At 52.4% G+C, this 19,213-nt stretch overlaps 4 protein-coding genes and 1 non-coding gene across 5 annotated transcripts; 2 read left to right on the top strand and 3 right to left on the bottom strand.

The window, feature by feature from the left end:
- Positions 1 to 1,036: 1,036 nt before the first annotated feature.
- INS49_006264 (uncharacterized protein) lies at positions 1,037 to 4,003 on the top strand (the record flags this gene model as incomplete). Its single annotated transcript, XM_043167037.1, has 4 exons — positions 1,037 to 1,093; positions 1,162 to 1,690; positions 1,767 to 1,999; positions 2,627 to 4,003. 4 exons carry the CDS (start codon positions 1,037 to 1,039, stop codon positions 4,001 to 4,003), a joined length of 2,196 nt encoding a protein of 731 aa, XP_043028181.1.
- Positions 4,004 to 4,539: 536 nt separating this feature from the next.
- INS49_006265 (uncharacterized protein) lies at positions 4,540 to 5,905 on the bottom strand (the record flags this gene model as incomplete). Its single annotated transcript, XM_043167038.1, has 3 exons — positions 4,540 to 4,700; positions 4,778 to 5,593; positions 5,650 to 5,905. The coding sequence occupies 3 exons, from the start codon at positions 5,903 to 5,905 to the stop codon at positions 4,540 to 4,542; spliced, it is 1,233 nt and encodes a 410-aa protein (XP_043028182.1).
- A 6,102-nt stretch (positions 5,906 to 12,007) lies between these two features.
- Positions 12,008 to 16,605, top strand: INS49_006266 (uncharacterized protein; the record flags this gene model as incomplete). The annotated part of the gene is made up of 4 exons (XM_043167039.1): positions 12,008 to 12,978; positions 13,039 to 14,876; positions 14,944 to 16,246; positions 16,326 to 16,605. The coding sequence occupies 4 exons, from the start codon at positions 12,008 to 12,010 to the stop codon at positions 16,603 to 16,605; spliced, it is 4,392 nt and encodes a 1,463-aa protein (XP_043028183.1).
- Positions 16,606 to 17,069: 464 nt separating this feature from the next.
- Positions 17,070 to 17,181, bottom strand: INS49_006267. Its single transcript has one exon. It is a non-coding gene; the product is annotated as a tRNA-Met (tRNA).
- A 373-nt stretch (positions 17,182 to 17,554) lies between these two features.
- Positions 17,555 to 19,213, bottom strand: INS49_006268 (uncharacterized protein; the record flags this gene model as incomplete). Its single annotated transcript, XM_043167040.1, has 7 exons — positions 17,555 to 17,911; positions 17,968 to 18,375; positions 18,451 to 18,550; positions 18,625 to 18,742; positions 18,837 to 18,842; positions 18,918 to 18,985; positions 19,089 to 19,213. The coding sequence occupies 7 exons, from the start codon at positions 19,211 to 19,213 to the stop codon at positions 17,555 to 17,557; spliced, it is 1,182 nt and encodes a 393-aa protein (XP_043028184.1).

Genomic DNA, 19,213 nt, shown 5'->3' on the forward strand with positions numbered 1-19,213 from the left:
TGTTGGCTGGAGATGGCGACATCGCAATTCCCCGTCCCCCTTGCCCTCCCGCTTCGGTTGACGGAAGGGTGAACCGGTTAGCCAGATGCGCCAGAAACCTCCATCGAACACCCCACGGGGCCCTTGGACTGGCGGTCAGGTTCCGTCTAATGACACCAAGGGGTCGACCGTGCTGTCTTGGGGCAGCCTATCTTCCTGGTAGCGTGCCAGCTTGCCAGCCTGCCAGCGTGCGCCATATCCACGGTTCTGGTCAAGGTTGAAGGATGAGACAACAGATCTGCAAGGCGATCTGTGGTGTGTGGGTCGGCCGGGTGCGGCTCGGCGCAAGCGTCGATTGACTTTCGGCAAGCCCCACCAGCAACAGAGCTGGGGCGCGGTGGGGCTAGCTGACAGTGGTGACGCTGAGAATGGCCCAGTCCGTCGATTGATCCCTGGCAGAGTCACGGGTTTTCGCGTCGAGGGGCTTGACGGGTTGACAGAGGAGGCAAAGGCTGCATGGACGGAGCAGAGGCTAAGGTTCGATGATCAAGGTCAAAAAATACGTACCAGTTGTCTTAGCCATGGAGTGATGATACATCATTACAAACAAATACCTGCAGATGAAAATTGTGTTGTATGGAGGAACCATGTCCACATCTCGCACCGTAATCATTGCGTCTAGGAGAGAGAAAGTTGATGGTACTGTTCAGTTCCTAGAGCAGCTGCAAAAGAGGAAGACCCCACAGAGTGAGTAGACGGAGCTTGAGCTTCAGGAACCAGGAACCCGCCCACCCCAAGAATTGAGCTCTCTGCCCCGCACTTTCACACCCCTTTGACGCCTGCCCGACCCCAAATACAGGTGCGGACCGCCGATATTTGCCCCCAAATTTAGGGGTTCTTGACTCGTTCTGTCTTTGGACCGACCCCCGGGACAACAAAACACCAAGCAGCTCCTTCATGAGTTTTCATGTTGGAACAACTCTGTGACACATTTGTGCAAGTTCCAAAATTTGAGCTTTAAAAATATTTTCAGATATAGACCCGTCACTGTCTCAAAATGAGCAGCTTAACCAACTTCACAGGACAGGCGTATCAGCCACAGGAGGATAAATATGTTCGTTCCACGGCAACTATTCCCGGTATATTGTTCTATTTGATGTACTAAAGGAGTGACATACATAGTTCGATGACGGCAGAGAAGTGGCTCTGTTGCATTACATCTACAACCACCCAAAGATCTCAGAGATTCGCGGCAACCCTCAAAAGCTCATCGACGCCATTGACGAATATGGCAAGACCAAGAAGTACCTGATGAATGTTGGAGAGTACAAATCCAAGATCGTGGCAGACCTCATCAAGGATGTCAAGCCGCAGGTCATGGTCGAGCTGGGCGGCTACGTGGGCTACTCGGCCATCGCATTTGGTGCTGCCTTCCGAGAGGCGGGCGGGAAGCAGTACTACAGTCTCGAGTACAACCCGGAGTTTGGTGCTGTGATTTCCAGTCTGGTTGACCTGGCAGGCCTGCATGACTTCGTGAGGGTTGAGATTGGGCCAGCTTCCGCATCACTCAGGAGGCTGCATGCGGAGGCCAGGTTGAAGAAGATAGACCTCATGTTCCTTGATCATGTCAAGCCCCTCTACACGCCTGACTTGAAGCTGTGTGAGGAGCTTGGTGTGGTTGGTGTTGGTTCAGTGCTTGCTGCCGATAACGGTGAGTCCGTCCACACGTTCGTTTTTATGTTCAATGTTGGGCCTCATGAGTGCTGATGCTCGGCCCACCGGAACAGTCGTCAAACCTGGGAACCCTCCATACCTCGAATATGTCCGGAGTACAGTGCAGCAGAAGAGGGAAAAATTCAAGAAAGACACCGGACTGAGCCTAGAAAGGCTGTCGGACTGGGAGAAACACAGATACAACATGGCCAAGGGGGGCCAAGTGGACGAATCTGAAGTCCATGGCAACCCCAACCTCATCTACTCGAGCGAGTTCGTCGAAGGTTGGGAGCCGAGTGGTGTGCCGGTAAGATCTATCCAGTGTGCAGTCATTCACACGCAACTGTTTCGTCAAGCACAACCACTGATTCTAATTACACTACCTAGGACGCGATAGAGGTTTCTCGTTGCACAGGCATCGAGAAATAAACAAGCCCTCGGAAAATTCAGAAAAGCCTTTCTGACATAGATCCTGGGGACTCCAACCGCAGTGATTTCACTTCTACATGTGCATGGCTTCGGATGATATTATTGGCGACCAGACTCTCGTATGCAAAAATCCGATCAGAGCGGGAAGGAGATCTGGTGCTCATGGGGCGTGGTTTCCGTGCATTTACCTAGTATTACGAAGCAGCAGCAATGCCGTCCAGTCAGAAGCACAAGTGAAACCTCAATGGCATCGTTCTTGCACTTCTTTCCAAAACGTAATTGTCGACGCAGTCATGGCGCCTTCTGTAGGAGCAACCTCTATGAACACCTCCTCCCTTGATTTTGGCACCCCATCGAAACACTTCCAACCACATCCACCGGGACGCAGACATCTCTTTTGTATTATCACAGCATCGATTCCGTGCCCTGCGTCCCCTAGAGTTCCTTCATCATCATTTTGAACATCACCTGCCACGCAACGCCAACCCAGCTCATCTCTCCGTAGATCGCGAAGTCTACCACAGTCTCAGTCGCCGATTTCAACATGTCGTCCAACACCATCCTGCTCACTGGGGTCACGGGTTTCGTTGGGAAAGTCGTCCTCGAGGAGCTCATGCGCCGCCGACATGCGCAGGACCTAGAATTTGATCGCATCCTGGTGCTGATCCGATCATCAGGCAACCAAAACGCGCTAGAGCGATACAGGTCGAGTGTTTCCAAGTCACGATGCTTTTCAAGGCTCCCGATGGACTGGGATTCAGATGTTGAGGTTGTGGCTGGCGACCTAATGGAGCTGAACTGCGGACTCGGTCCTCAAAATTTCAACGACCTGACAACCAGAGTGACTCATGTTATTCACTGTGCCGGATGCGTCGCCTTCGACACGTCTCTCAATGTTCTTCTCGCGGACAACGTTACCGCCAGCCTCAATGTACTCTTCTTTTCGCAGCAATGTGCGAACCTCCAACGCTTGGTGGTCACGTCGACGGCATACGTCACTCCCAACAGGAAAGGACCCATCTGGGAGCAACTGCCTGTCCTGCCGCAGCCCGCAATGCAGATATTGGAGGACCTGCACGACGGAAGACGGGATTCTGATCACATCCGCAGTGAGACAGGGCATCCCAACAACTACACCCTCGCGAAATGCCTCGCCGAGCATTTTGTTGTTGAGCACAAGGGATCAACACCTTTGACAATCGTCCGTCCAAGCATCATATCCGCGAGCTGGAAGTATCCATTTCCCGGGTGGATCGACAGCTTTGCGGCGCTCGGTGGCCCCATTTCTGCGTTCGCGCTCGGCGGCTTGAAGGTTTTGCACGGAGACCCTTCTGCCATTCTCGATGTTGTGCCAGTGGACGTCGTTGCCGAGTGCCTGATCAAAGAAGCTCTCCAGAATCAGGATCTGAACGTCGACCACGAGACAGCGCCCGCAAAGATTGTGCAATGTGTCTCGACGACCAAGAATGGTCAAAGCACATGGGACATCGTCGTCAATACTATCACGTACTTTGACCAGCCGGAGAACATTCTTCTCTACAAGCCGAAAGGCTGGTACATTGGGACGGACGATCGGTGGTTTTACATCTACGAGTTCTTTTTCCAGTACTTGCCAGTCAAGATGACGGAACTCACGTCGCTCATGACGCTGGACTGGAGCGGGGCAGCCAAGGCCAGAAGGATGCTGACGAGACTGGGCCAGGTCGACACACACTTCCGCTACTTCGTCGACACCTACGACTACCGTTGTTCTACCGAGGTGCTGCCGGATGAGTTTGACAGAAAGGCCTACATGCAGATAATCCTGAGGGGTCTAAAAGACAACCTCCTCGTGCCACTTGTGGACAAAATGAAAGCCAAGAGGGATATCCCGACTGAGTGAGGCGGATGAGGCTGGAGTTTCTCGACGCCGGGAAAGTCACACTGAAATTGATTTTGTTTTCGGTTAGCTGAAGAAAACCAGAGGCATAGCCTGGAAGGACTGCGTTTGACTGATTCAGCATAGCATTGGGCAGGGGTTGGAGCACTACCTAGACACACAGCATAATGATGATGAGCACAAGCACAAGTAATGATCAATGGGTTTCCTTAACTTCGTCCACTGTGTCGACATCTTTCGTCCCCTGAGTTCTGAATGAGGATGATGGTACGCATTTTCTCAGTCCACCAACGCCGTGGGGAGACTTCTCGCAGCCCCTGGGGCTAAATCGATCATTTTCACACTCGAGCCAGATGTCATAACTCGGAGGGAAAGGATGCCGCACATTCTTGTCATCACATCAGAACCACCTAGATCAGAGTCCAGTGCATTTCCGATGACAATATTACTGAATAAATCGTTTTGCATTATCTCTTGGAACTCGTAGAGATCTGAAGCCTGCTTGAACATTACGCAAGGCTTCTACTTCATCTAACAACTCAGAACTCCCCAGCATACAGGAGGTCTCCGGGCTGGCCATTCATGCGCTCCCAGACATCCCGCGGGTCAAGTGCGGACTCCTCCCTCTTCTCGGCCGCGGCGGTGCCGTTGTTCCTGGCAGCCGCAAGCTGAGCCGCGACGTCCTCGCGAGCGAGTTGCACTAAACAATGAGTTAGTCTATAAACAACGTGAAAGAAGCCATCCAAGACCGGATGGGATGCCGGGGACGCCACTCACCATGCGCGTAGACAGCCGCCTTCTTGCCGGTGTAGATGGCATGGGGCACGTTGGTGACGTTGTCCGAGTTCGCATCACCGATGGCGTAGGTGCCGGGGATGTTGGTGGTGAGGCCCTTGTCCTGGTTGGCATACAGGCGGTCGCCGTACAGGGTGACGCCCAGGTCGGCGCCGACGCTCGACTTCTGCTCGTCCGGGAAGGAGACGAAGAAGGCGGCCCTCTCGACCGAGGTGCCGTCGTCGAGGTCCACGCGGAACAGGTCGTACTCGGGCGAGGTGGCCAGGCTCGGGTCCGCGGAGGCGTCGTGGCCGTCCTTGAGGCGCGTGATGGACGTGATGGTCTGGTTGTACACGGTCACGTTGGCGACCTTCAGGTACTCCTCCCAGTCGGGGAAGGACGCCTCGGTCGCGGCGCGCGCCTCGGGCGTGTCGGTGCCGTTGGCGAAGGCCACCACGTCGCTGTTCAGGGTGGCCACCTCGCGCACGAGCCCGGGGATGTCCTCCAGGGGGCCGAGGAGGCCGAGGGCCTGGTCGGCGTGCTCATTTCCGTCGCACCAGGGGCACCAGTAGATACCCTTGCCCCAGTTGTCCTGAAGACCGGGAGTGCTGGGGAGGTCGTCTTTCAGACCTGTTCCGAGGACGATCTTCCTCGCTGTGAGCGTCTTCTCGCCTGAAGGCAGGGTTGCCTGCACTGTGAAGGAAGTGACATTGCTGCTCCCGGCCTGGATCCCCGTCACTGTGCCATTGGTCAAGGTCACTGTCTTGTAGTCGGATATTAATTCTCGCGCAAGCCAGCGGTAGTAAGCCGGAGTAACGCCTGTATGCTCGTCAGTATTGGGCTCCTACTTCGCAAGTCTTTGGCGGAATCATTACCGTCCAAGCCGATCACATCGTGCATGTGCCTCGTCGCCTCGTTACGGTATTCACCGGAATCGATCAAGAGGACATTCCTCCTCACACGGGCGAGGCCGCTCAGTGCACTTAATCCAGAAGGACCACCACCGACGATGATAGCATCGTAGACGGTTGACTCATCAATTTCTGGAGCCGGAGCTGAGTATTCGGGCAGAGCCGCGGCCTTGGCCAAACCCAGGATTGGCAGAAGCGACAGAATGTTTGAGATATACATGTTGCTGGTTATATCTTTCCGGCAATGGCTGGTAACGAGAGTGGAGAGTTGTTCAATGTGGTGACAACTCGATCGTTCGATAAAGACTGACTCTCGGATCGAAGCGAAAAAGAACGAAGGGCACAGCTGCAAGATATAGGTCAGTCAACAAACTCCTCCCCGCTTCCAGTGTTGCAGTCGGCTGAAGCCATCTGCATATGCAGTGTTCTTGTACTCACGAGTGCAGGACAAGCGACCAATGAAAGAGAGGGAGCTGAGGCGATGTCTCACAACATTCCGTGATCAGACCTTGCGAGCCGTCTCTTTGTTATATAGATCGACACGATATCGAAAATATTGAAGCCAAGCATATCGTTTAAGCGTAAAGGTCGCTGGCACGGTATTGCTGATAGGCCCAAAAATAGGCACTTGAGCAGCCACGCGGGTGCCACTTTGGATGCAGTGCTACTGCAGCGCAGATCGCCGAGTCAGTATTATCCCAGTTTGTAGGGCAGATGCGCGGGCACTACACCATTTCGGGCGTGGACGGGCAGGTGAACCGACTAATGATACTTGGCAGTTCATCCCTGTGTGGTTTCAGTATAATGAGCTCGAAGATCATTGCAGTCCTGCAGTGCTACTTTGGTCGCGGCAGCGCTGCCCTGCGCGTAGTCAGTGGTGATGGTGTCAAATGGCGTGCTCATCATCCCCTCCTTGCGCCTCGACAAAGTCACATCCTGCTGTGTTTTTCCGATAAAAATAACAAAAGCGCTTATGGGTGGGTGAAGGGTCCTCCAGAGGCGAGGTAACCGCATTGGTTTATCATTTTCAGTGTGGCGACAATACTTCTCGGCCAGCCCGAATTGTGCCATTCTTACTGACTTAACACAAGTCATTCGAAGAATCAATGGGGACGAAACTTTCCGAAACTTTCCGCCAAGTCTCTGGTTCGACCATCTTTGGCCAGTTCGTGGGAGGATCGCCGAAGAGATCTGACAATGACTAGTCTGCGCCGGTGTCCAGGAGAGTTGCCTGGGTACTCCGTGCATGCAGGTGAGAAACGGGACGAAGAAACAACTTGTTTGCTAGCCTCAAGATCCTCCATAACGGTGGACTATCAGGAACCCTGATATATAAGAGGGCCACACGCTGCTGCTCGATTCTGGCAACAATCTCCTCAGGTCAGTGTCAGTCATTCCAGTCTTCCTCGACCCGTTTCGCTGGAAATTTCGCTGCAAGAAAAGTTCGCGCTCAGTGGTAAGGACCCAGTTGAGGACGGATGCTCGATAGAGAGGTGAGTAGTGACCAACACTGTCTCAGCTTCAAGTGTGGACTCCCAAGGTGTTTGGTCAACGGCGAAGTTGGAAGAAGGGCTTTCAAGGTTTGAGAGAAGAAGCATTATTATGAACATGGATTGGTGATCAATTAACCACTCTCAAGCAATGTCATGGGCAGGGGAATCGGCCATCATAACGCCAGTGTCTGTGCCACCGGGATCTCCCCCTATATCACGGGTTCTATGGACGTGGTGTGCCCCTTTACCTGCAGAGCAGCACCCACCCACACAGGAGCAATCCTGCCAAGAAAGTGTACCGATATAGTATACACGGTTGAGATTACATCTTTATTTTCCGATCAATCTCTTCACTGCTGCATGATATCCACACAAATATATGTCCCATGCAGCCACGACCTCGCACGCTCTACTCCGTCGCGCCCCGAGTCTTGAGCATATGGTGATATCGAGCAATCCGCAGAGGCGGTTGAGCAACACTATATCTCTGTACCTGCACTCACTTGACGGTTTGCTTACTTTATGTCTCAGTTTGCAGGGTTGAAATTAGTTTAGTTTAGTTTAGTTAATAGGTCTAACTAAAAACTAAAAACTAAAAATTTTTTACTTTAGTTAATAGGTCTGACTAAAAACTAAAAACTAAAAACTAAAAAATTGTAGTTTAGTTAATAGGTTTGATTAAAAACTTAATGAGCTTTTTAGAATTGAGCCTGGGACCTTTAACACAATGGAAGGAATTATACCACTCGCCCACAGGCCCACTTAACTCCTCCGGAATCTCCAAACAATCTACTATATACCCATGTATATATGTAGCCCCACTATATGTAGTTTTTTTGTTAAACTCAATTTAGTTTTGAGTTTTTTAAGTTTAGTTACTAGATTTAACTAAAAACTAAAAACTATATTGAGTTTTTAAAAAAGTATTAACTAAAAACTAAAACTAAAAACTACATTTAATTTGACTAAAACTCAAGACTAATTTTACAACCCTGTCAGTTTGAACGCGGATTGTATTGATCACGCGACCATGCCTTACGGTTTGGCTCCCTCGATCCAGGTACTGCCGAACCCAGCCGATGTGCTGGGTCAAACCCCGGACTGGTCATGACATCTGTGCTCTATGTTGCTGTCTGCCACTTGTGAAGGTGGTTGTGAAGAATAGTCGTGGGATAGGTGATGAGCAACCGCACAATCTTAACCCTATGGTCTAAGAAAGTACAGCAACGTCCTCGAATCAATTGACATGGACCGGGTAATAATCCAGAGCGGAGAAGGCTCTATTCTTTTCAGGAGACGAGACCGAGGAATCTTTCTCCAGATATTGGTTGGTCACATGCTGGTCTTTGACGGTTAGCGTTGGAACACAGTCTCAGTGCAGCTACAAGACTTGAAAGAGAGGTGAACCGCAAAACCGAGTGGTTAAACGACTTTCTGGCCTCCGGCCCTTGGAAAGGCCATGAGAATACATTTCAAATGGGGGGTCCAAGATGACAACAGTCACCCTTTAGCGAGAAACCCGCTGATAATGCTGAGGGGCCGTTTACTGGTTCGGCACAAAGTCATTAATAACCTATCACTGAGGACAACCCCTAATAAGGTCAACTGGACACCAAGATAACTGATTCGTGAATTCAGACGTGTGCACCCGTTCAGATGCATCACATACTGTCAAACCGACGGCTGCTTTTCTCCCACGTAACGTACCGTAGAACAGGTCGAAAACATTATCCAAAAGGATCTTCGACATGAGAATCCCAATTACAACAGTGTTGAGAATTAACTGTCGATATTGCTCTGTACAATTCCCATTGATACAATTTGGTTTACTGGAAAGAAGTGTAAGTTGGATCGAATTTGGCAAAATACATAGCTTGTCTTCTGTTGCTGGGCATATACCTACTGGCTGTTAGTTAACAACACATTTCTCTCTTCTTAACATAAGTCAGAGTACCCAGTCACGCACACACCCCCTCCCGCACAGCCATTTCCCACCAAAAAGCCCGATTTCAGCCTATTAATAACTAAATCTATAAAAATACACAAAATAAAATAAGCACAGAGTAATTTAAAGAACTTTTTATAAATTTAAAATAGATTTTAAAGATATCTATTATATAAAGTTAATATAAAGAAATAAATAGAAATAGAGATTTTATTGGAAAAAAGTCACCATTTTCGCTGCCAAGACCTCTGACTCGAGCACTTTTACAGTAAAAGACCTTTAACTTATCAACGTTTTTAATACTTTTATTTATTTAATATTAGTAAAGATTAATAATAAATACTTTACAAATATATTTATAATAAATATAAATTCTTTTAAATATTTATATACTTTATATAGTTGTGATATTTTTATAGATTTAGTTATTATATAGCTGAAATCGGGCTTTTTGGTGGGAAATGGCTGTGCGGGATGGGGTGTGTGCGTGACTGGGTACTCTGACTTATTCATTCACTTTGGGATTGCTTCAGCTGGGATGTCAGCTTGGTTGATAGCCCTGGACAATTATCTGTATCTCATCCGAAACAAACACATTTAAATCTTGGAAGCCCAACCGGTCAGACGCCCGAAGCGACTCCTCCTGTCTCTTTCTCCTTACTTACCATAGTGTGTGTGGAGGTTCAGGGGACACGATGGCTTCAATTCAGTTGATATGTAGACAAATATGAAAGTCTGAGACGACTATGACAATGCTTGTTTTTGATATTGTATATTGAAGCAGTGGCTGTGGCGCCAAGCACCCCATCAACTTGGCTTTCGGCCGAAAGGTCGGGACCTGCAGACCTGCTATGGTGCACAATCGGGTACACTCCACGTGCCCAGAGTCTACCCTGCTTCCCCAACATAGCTTTATGTACCCACTTTCAAATATGTCAATGCTCCTATGACAACCTGCTGTCATGGCCAGGTGCCCCCGGGCTACCTGTGCTCACAGCGGTTCCCTCAGCTTGCCGTTTCCACCTGATGCATCGGGAACAACTTTTACAATACCGAACACTCTGGCAACATTGAGGGCCAGACCCTGGGCTGTGTTGTTTGATCGCAGGTCAACACGGTAATGCTGACCTTTCCTTCAGTTTTCTCCCATAGCCTGGGATGCAAGACTAGATAAGTCGAGGTACTATGCAGGCCCCGGTCAATCACTGATTGATCGTCGTAGGATCGGGCAGGACTCCAGCAGCACTTCTGCTTCGTTCTGTTTTTGTCTGTCACCTTTAGGCACCGGGCACTTTTTGTGAGAGACCGTGATAGATGACTCAAACGGAAGGGGCGCAGGGCGCAGCGTTGCGCTTGAGCAATCCCTTCTGCTGACCACGCATGCATGTAAACAGGATGTTACACATTATGAGTCGAACTCTCCTGCAGAAACATCGAGAAGTTACTCAGCTGATCCCCGGGCTATGTGGAACCCTCGGAAAGCCGGCAAGCATGTTCGGACCTCTGCCTTTTGCACCACCGAAGGCAATACTCTCTCGGCCCCGCCTACAGCTCTGTCTTCTACACGTAATCAGTGCCTGGCGGGAACCACCTGCGGCCAGGGGGCCGAGGTGCTTACTGATGTAAGGCTGACCCGCAGGCAAGGATATGCCCGCAGCCACACGCTGGGAACGGGGCCCACGGCAGGTCTGGGTCCTCGAACTCCGGTTGCAACCAGACACACGTGGAAAACGTGGGTCGGGTAGACCAAATCCATCCACGGAGCCGGATTTGCTGACGATTGCTGGAGGGAGATGCCAATCGCACAAACATCATCTCGGCAAGTAGGGCTCAAACAAGGTTGAAGAGATTTCATGGCACTCTACTCGGAAGCTTAAAATGACGTGCATCGCTGGTCTAGGCCGCCTGCGAGCTGCAGGGACTGACGGATCGAACATCGCAATGGCCTATCCAGACATTTTTGACATGTGAGGATTGAAGATCGACTGTCGATGGAGCTAAGTCAAGAACAGCTACAGAGCGATCGCCCTCAGGGTCCTATTCCTGGCAATGCAAGTGATGGTTACACGTGTCAGATCGCTTAGTGCAGTGAAAAACTACGAACACATGTAAGGCCAGCATGAATACGGCGTCATTAGTTGTTGGGGGAGCACCTTTCGGTGAAAGCCAAGGGCACTTGTTGACACGGTTGACTGCTTTGGGGGCGCCAGCTCGGCATTTAAATAACAATCCGGCAATCCGGGCGTGGGGCGCCCCCCATCATTGGCTCCGCCACCCGGGGCGCCGGATTGCTGTCGCATCCCGAGCCAAGCTGTCAGGGCGGGATCATCCTAGGTACCGATGATCTACAGCCCGGCCTCTGTCTGGGCCACCGCCGCCTTCTACTGCAGGGGGGACTGATATCATTCTGAATCTAATTTGCGAGTGATTAGACGACTAATCCTTAGATCTGAGTCCTGCTCGGTCTGTGTCAGAACTGCGAGCTCGCCAAGATGGAGCCCCCGAAACAGCGCAGACGCTTCTCGACCGCTCGGTGCCGCACACGCGGCCCACCGGATTTATCAGGTTCTCAGGGAAACGGATCGGACACGGGTCCGTGATGACTTAAAGCCCTTTGCATTATCTCCGAGTCATCATCAACCATAGGGGCCGAAGTGTCTTAGTTGTCAGATTCTGATGTTTATAGATCCAGTGCGTCCCTGATCACATCTCGAGTCCGTCCATGCTTGTCTCCTACTAGTCAAACACTCTCAGTATAACCTCAAATCATATCAATACCTCCGCTCACAGCGGATAATAATTTAATCTACATCCTACAACCACTTAATTCCCTCTTCACCCTACATCACTCAACTTACTGCGCGAAACAGAACACGTAACGACCATGGAGAAGGACGCGGCCCTCGAGTCGCAGAGCTCTGAGCACGTCGACCAGTATGGGCGACAGATAGAGCTCACACGTGTCATGACCGCGTCTGACGAAGGAACTGCGGTTGACCATGCTCTTCACTCGGCAGAGATAGAGCCAGAAGATGCCGACGAGTTGAGGCGTATTGCCACCGTCTTTTCTCACGCTTCCGGAGCTGGCGGTCAGCCTGCAGATCTGTCACAAGCGATTTCCTTCAACAACGCCAGTGACGACTCACTAAACCCACAAAGCAAGAACTTCGACCCCGCGAAGTGGGTGCAGAATGTCGTACGGCAAATCGAGGGACGTGGTATTCGTCCAGCTCGGACGGGCGTCATGGTCAAGGATCTGACAGTTTCTGGAACTGGAGACGCCGTCCAATTACAACAAACTATGGGATCTGTCATGGCAGGACCTCTACGACCGGGCGAGTTTTTCCACCTTGGAAAGAAGGCTCCCAAAAGGATCCTCAACAAGTTCGACGGTTTGCTCAGGCACGGCGAATTGCTCATCGTTCTCGGACGCCCTGGCTCGGGCTGCAGTACAATGCTCAAGACCATGAGCGGTGAGCTCAATGGACTCAGCCTTGACAAAGACGCCACGATCAGCTACGATGGTATCCCCCAAGCTCGCATGAAGAAAGAGTTCAAGGGTGAGGTGATCTACAACCAGGAAGTCGACAAGCACTTCCCCCATCTCACTGTTGGTCAAACACTCGAGTTTGCCGCTGCGGTTCGCACGCCATCAGATCGCATGGAGGGCATGAGCCGCAACGAGTACGCCAAGCTCATGGCCCAAGTGACCATGGCTATTTGCGGTCTGACACAGACTTACAACACCAAGGTCGGTAACGACTTTGTTCGTGGTGTGTCTGGAGGTGAGCGAAAGCGTGTCAGTATCGCTGAGATGATGCTCGCTGGCTCTCCTTTTGCTGCGTGGGACAACAGGTACGTTCATGATTTTACTTCCCTCAGCAGTCTCATCACTTCTAACTCACTATGATCCAGTACCCGTGGTCTTGATTCAGCCACCGCTCTCAAATTCGTCCAATCCCTTCGTCTTTTCAGCGACCTATTCGGATCCGCCCACGCCGTTGCCATCTACCAAGCCAGTCAGGCCATCTACGAACTCTTCGACAAGGCAACCGTGCTTTACGAAGGACGACAGATTTACTACGGACCCGCAAGCGAGGCCAAGCACTTCTTCGAACGACAAGGGTGGTACTGCCCTCCTCGTCAGACAACTGGAGACTTCCTGACTTCGGTCACCAACCCCAGCGAGCGCAGGGCTCGTGAAGGCATGGAGAAGAAGGTTCCACGCACACCAGAGGAGTTCGAGACATATTGGCGCTCATCCCCCGAGTACCGCAGGCTGCAGAACGACATATCTTCACACATGGAAGAATACCCGTTGTCCGATGATGAGGATGCATTGGCGAGACACCCGAGCCAAACTCAGCATGAGACACTCAAGGCATTCCGCCAGGCCAAGAAATCCCGCCAGGCCAAGCATGCTCGCCCGGGGTCGCCTTACATCATCACCGTCCGCCAGCAGGTCAGCCTCAACGTCAAGCGGGCCTACCAACGGGTCTGGGGAGACAAATCGGCCACAGTCGTCAACGCCATCATGCAGGTCATCATCGCCCTGATTATGGGATCACTCTTCTACGCCCCTGTCAATTATGAATCCACTGCTGGCTTCTTCGCCAAAGGAGCCGCCCTCTTCATCGCCGTCTTGTCAAACGCCCTCAGTTCCGTCTCAGAAATCAGCAGTCTCTACGCACAACGTCCCATCGTTGAGAAACACGCTTCGTACGCCTTCTATCACCCTGCAACCGAGGCTTTGGCTGGTATTGTCGCCGACATACCTGTCAAATTCTTCATCTCCGTCTGCTTCAACCTAGTGTTGTACTTCATGGCCGGTCTGCGTCGGGAACCTGGACAGTTCTTCCTGTTCTTCCTCGTCACCTACGTGACCACTTTCGTGTTCGCGGGCATCTTCAGGACTGTCGCTGCCGCTACGAAGACGTCTTCACAGGCTATGAGTGTGGCTGGTATCATCATCCTCGCTCTCAGTATCTACACCGGTTTCATGATCGCAGTTCCCGAGATGAAGGTATGGTTTGGTTGGATTCGATGGATTAACCCGCTCTTCTACGCCTTCGAGATTCTGGTCGCGAACGAATTCCACGGCCACGAGTACATCTGCTCCAGTATCATCCCCTCGTACACGCCTCTGGTTGGAGACTCCTGGATGTGCAATGCCGTCGGGGCTGTGGCTGGCCGTGCGACTGTCAACGGAGACTCGTACATCGAGACGAGCTTCTCTTACTATTACTCGCATGTCTGGCGCAACTTTGGAATCCTCATCGGATTCTTGGTATTCTTCCTGATCCTCTACACGCTCACGACCGAGCTCAACTCCAACATGAGCAGCGCGGCAGAGTTCCTCGTCTTCCAGCGCGGACGTGTCCCAGCCTACCTCCAGAAGTCGGCCAACTCTAGCGAGCAGTCCCAGGAGACCCGACCTGGTGGCGATGCCATGCAGGAGTCAGGAGCCAATGTTGGCGCTTTGGAGCCTCAGACGGATATCTTCACCTGGAAGGATGTCACCTACGATGTCCAGATCAAGACAGAGACGCGCCGCCTCCTGGATCACGTTTCAGGCTGGGTCAAGCCAGGTACACTCACGGCGCTCATGGGAACTAGCGGTGCTGGAAAGACCACTTTGCTCGACGCGCTTGCACAAAGAGTCACGATGGGTGTGATCACTGGAGATATGCTGGTCAACGGAAAGCCCCTGGATGAGAGTTTCCAGAGAAAGACTGGTTACGTGCAACAGCAAGGTAAGCACGACCCCAATATTCCAGACATGAACATGGCCTTTTTCAGAAGCTAACCTTGCCCTACTAGATCTTCACCTGGAAACCTCTACCGTCCGCGAAAGTCTCCGATTCAGTGCCCTGCTCCGCCAGCCAGCGTCCGTCAGCACAGAGGAGAAGTACAAGTTTGTCGAAGAGGTCATCGAGATGCTCAACATGGGCGACTTCGCTGATGCGGTCGTCGGTGTTCCTGGCGAAGGACTGAACGTTGAACAGCGCAAGCTCTTGACTATCGGCGTCGAACTGGCAGCGAAGCCTAAGCTTCTGCTCTTCCTGGATGAGCCTACTAGCGGTCTTGACTCTCAGAGCTCTTGGGCCATTGTTGCCTTCCTGCGCAAGCTCGCCGACGCTGGTCAGGCTGTGCTTTGCACCATCCATCAACCTAGCGCCGTATTGTTCCAGGAGTTCGACCGCCTCCTCTTCCTGGCCAAGGGCGGCAAAACCGTCTACTTTGGCGATGTCGGAAATAACTCCCAGATCCTGCTGGATTATTTCGAGTCCAACGGAGCACGCAAGTGTGGATCCCAGGAGAACCCGGCCGAGTACATGCTGGAGATTGCCAACGGACAGACCACCGACTGGCATTCCACCTGGTTGAACAGCCCGGAGCGTCTGGCTGTCGAGGCCGAGATTGACAGGATAGCCGTTGAGAAGGGCAAGGAGCAGGCCGTTGAAGACCACGGTTCCCACTCGGAATTTGCCATGCCGTTCATGGCGCAGCTCAGCGCCGTCACTGTCCGTGTCTTCCAGCAGTACTGGCGGATGCCCTCGTACATCATGGCCAAACTGTTCCTCGGATTTGCTGCTGGTCTCTTTGTCGGTTTCTCATTCTACCGCGGTGGCGGCAGTCGTGTGGGAATGCAGATGATTGTCTTCTCGACCTTCCAGATCATCACCCTCTTCTCGACCATTGTACAACAGATCCAGCCCCTCTTCGTCACCCAGAGGTCCCTCTACGAAGTCCGCGAGCGACCAAGCAAGGCATACAGCTGGAAGGCCTTCATGATGGCTAACATCATCGTCGAGATCCCGTGGCAAATCCTCACTGGTATCATCACCTGGGCATGCTTCTACTACCCCGTCATGGGCGCGGGCCAGAGCGGAGAGAGACAGGTCCTTGTCCTCCTGCTGACGATCATGCTCTTCATCTACGCCAGCACCTTCGCCCACATGACCATCGCCGCCCTCCCAGACGCCACCACCGCAGGAGCCATCGTCACCATCCTCATGCTTCTCAGCATGATGTTCGGTGTCCTGCAGACGCCCAGCGCGCTGCCCGGCTTCTGGGTGTTCATGTACCGCGTCAGCCCCTTCACGTACTGGATCGCAGCCATGTCGGCGACCATGATCCACGGGCGTGCCGTCAACTGCTCCGTGTCCGAGACGACCATCATCGACCCGCCCTCGGGCCAGACCCTGCGGCGACTACTTCTCGGCCTACCTGTCGGGCCCCGAGGGCGGCATCGGCAACCTGCAGAACCCAAACGACACGAGCGCGTGCCGCTACTGCTCCCTCACCAACGGCGACCAGTACCTGGCCGGGAGCAACATCTTCTGGGACGACCGCTGGCGCAACTTCGGCATCATGTGGGCCTACTGCATCTTCAACATCTTCCTCGCCGTCGGCACCTACTACGTCTTCCGCGTCAGGCCCACCCAGCGCGCTCGCGCGGCTAAGTCGACCAAGGCGTGAGGAAAGATGAGATAGATTTGTACATGTTTTTGATTTGATTAAAGATGGAATGAGTCATGGCGCAAGGCGTTGGCGGGGACATACCTAGAACAGCGTTCTCAGGACATAAAGTGGACTAGACGCGGTCGGATATAGATGCATCATAGTAATAAATTATTGCTCTAGAAAGCAACAAATCACTCATTATTTTTCCACATTAGATTGAACTATGTGACTTCGTTTATATCCCAACCCCTATTCTGAAGAACCTCAGAAGCGTGTTGTGCGTGCAACCAACTAGTGGGTTGCCAAGTAATAGGGGAGACATAGACCACCCACAACGTCCACCAACAAGTCGATAATTTGTCAGAGGAACTTGTGTCGAGTTTGAAAGCTGTTCGCTCTCCGAGGGACAAGTCTTGCCAACAAAATAAAAAAAAAAACCACACCGTCCGTGGATAAGGAGGTGGCAAAAGTCAATGATTTGTCCTCGGTGAGACTCGAACTCACGACCTTTGGATTGGGCATTCCTCTAGTGTCCTAGAGAATCATACGACCGTATGAGACCAACGCTCTAACCAACTGAGCCACGAAGACTTGTCTTGGAGACTTCAAGCTGGTATTAAGACTGCTGGAAGATGGAGAATGTTCGGTGACGATGGGCGCCCACTTCTCGACGACTTAGCTTGCCAACACGGACTTTACCCCTCAAGACCTCCAAAATTGACTGATGGGCTCTTCTGGCTTTGTTTCGTCCTTCGAAATTGACATGGTTGCGTCACAAGATCGTACACTTCCACTTGTTCAAGTCTATTGATCCACAAGTTCGAACACTAATGAAACCTAGGCGGATGAGTGCCAGGTCGTCTAAAGAGAAGATAAAAGCCCGAATTGCAACGCCAAACCATTTCACAGCTGCTTCAGACTACCAATCGGTCGCCCTGTCCTCGGCTTCGGATGTCGCTCTCCTTCATCCCCCGTACCCAGCGCGAGCCTTCACATATTCGGTATATTGGCTCGTCGAGGCCGGGCCCCATACCCATATCAGCAAGAAGACGACCACAAAGATAGCGGCTGCGCCCGCAAGCTTCACCCTCGCCGGGTTGCTCTGGCGGTACTGGCTAATCTGCAGCTGCGTGTCCTTGGCCAGGGAATGGATCTTCTCGGCGCCGAGCTTGTAGTAAACCAGTCCAGCGAGGGCAATGGAGTAGCCGAAGAACTGCTGACCAGTCACGGGGTCGTGGAACAGGATCATGGATGCAAAGACAAGCAGCACATCCTTCAGGACGCCGGACATGGTAAGGACGACAGCCGAGGTTTTGCCGATCTTGAAAATTATCTGGTCAGTCACGGGGCCTGATGAAATGGGGAAGAATGACTTACAAGCAGAACACCTGAAACGTTCAGCAGGAAAGCCACGAACGCGTTCGCAAGAAGAATCATCGGCCCAAGACCGTAGATATCTGCCATGGTCAAGCGGGGCAGCTCGACGAGCGCGGTGAAGAGGCCGTTGGTCACTGCACAGGCAGGAGCAAAGTAGTAGAGCGAGACCAGCGGGTCCATCTTGAAGTCGCCCGAGCTCAGCAGGCGCTGGACCAGGACAAGACGCAGGGCCTCGAAGACGACGCCGCCCACTTGGAACATGAAGCCGCTGAAGACAAACTTGATCTCGCCGAAGGAGGCGATCACCACACCCAGGACGATGACGGTGACGTTCCCGAGAACCTTGACGTTAGGGGGTGCGATGCGGAAGGCCCATGTGGCAAGCAGGGTCGCCACGGCGGTGGTAGCCTGTGCAGTAGGACACTGTCAGCGAACCAAATCCCTTCCAGAGTCGACACTGGCTGGTTACAATCCCGAACGTACCTTCAGCATCTGGATAAAAGACACACTGAGCGTCAGGTAGGCCAGATTGCCGCACACCAGACTCAAGCTGAACATGACGCCGATGGGAACTATTGCGCGCCTGTACGAGACAATCGCGGGATCAGCAGCCGTCCCATGGTCATCCTCTTTAGGTCCAGCTCATGTAGCACTAACCCATATGTATGCGGTGTCATTGGGACATTATGTCTCGAGTCGAGGATCTTGGTGAAGCGGGCCATGAGCTGGGTCATGATCGTGGCGAAGACTTGGTGCCATGTCGTCAGGAACAACGCTGTGGTGGGAGGACATTGTCAGTGTTCGATCGGGTTGTGTTTGTTTGGGGGTTCGGGCGGCTCGTCTGTGCGATGCACTGCGATGCAACTTACGGTATTCTGCAAGTCATTTAGGTCAGCTTGGTCTACCACATAGTTGAATGACGGCATATCGGAAGGAAGAGGGAATCCTACCGAACTTTGCTGTGGAAAGGATCCATTTGTTGAAGAGGATTACACTCGAGCTCAGCGCGATCCAGAGACTATACAGCGAGGAGTGATATGTTAGCCCGGCACCCCGGAGGACGAAGACCACGGCCACTCGGACAACGCCCGGAGGGGCAACACGGAGCTGTGCACACTCACGCGATGAAGAAGGCCGGGTGCAGGCCACCAAGACCGCCGGAGCTGCTCGCAGCTTCCGGCGCGCCCTTGGCGGTCCCGCTTTCCAGCTTCCGGTCGGCCTCTGCCGACTTGCGTTCGCCTGCCAT

Source organism: Diaporthe citri (genome assembly GCF_014595645.1).
Source record: "Diaporthe citri strain NFHF-8-4 chromosome Unknown scaffold_2, whole genome shotgun sequence".
NCBI classification, from domain to species: Eukaryota; Fungi; Ascomycota; class Sordariomycetes; order Diaporthales; family Diaporthaceae; genus Diaporthe; species Diaporthe citri.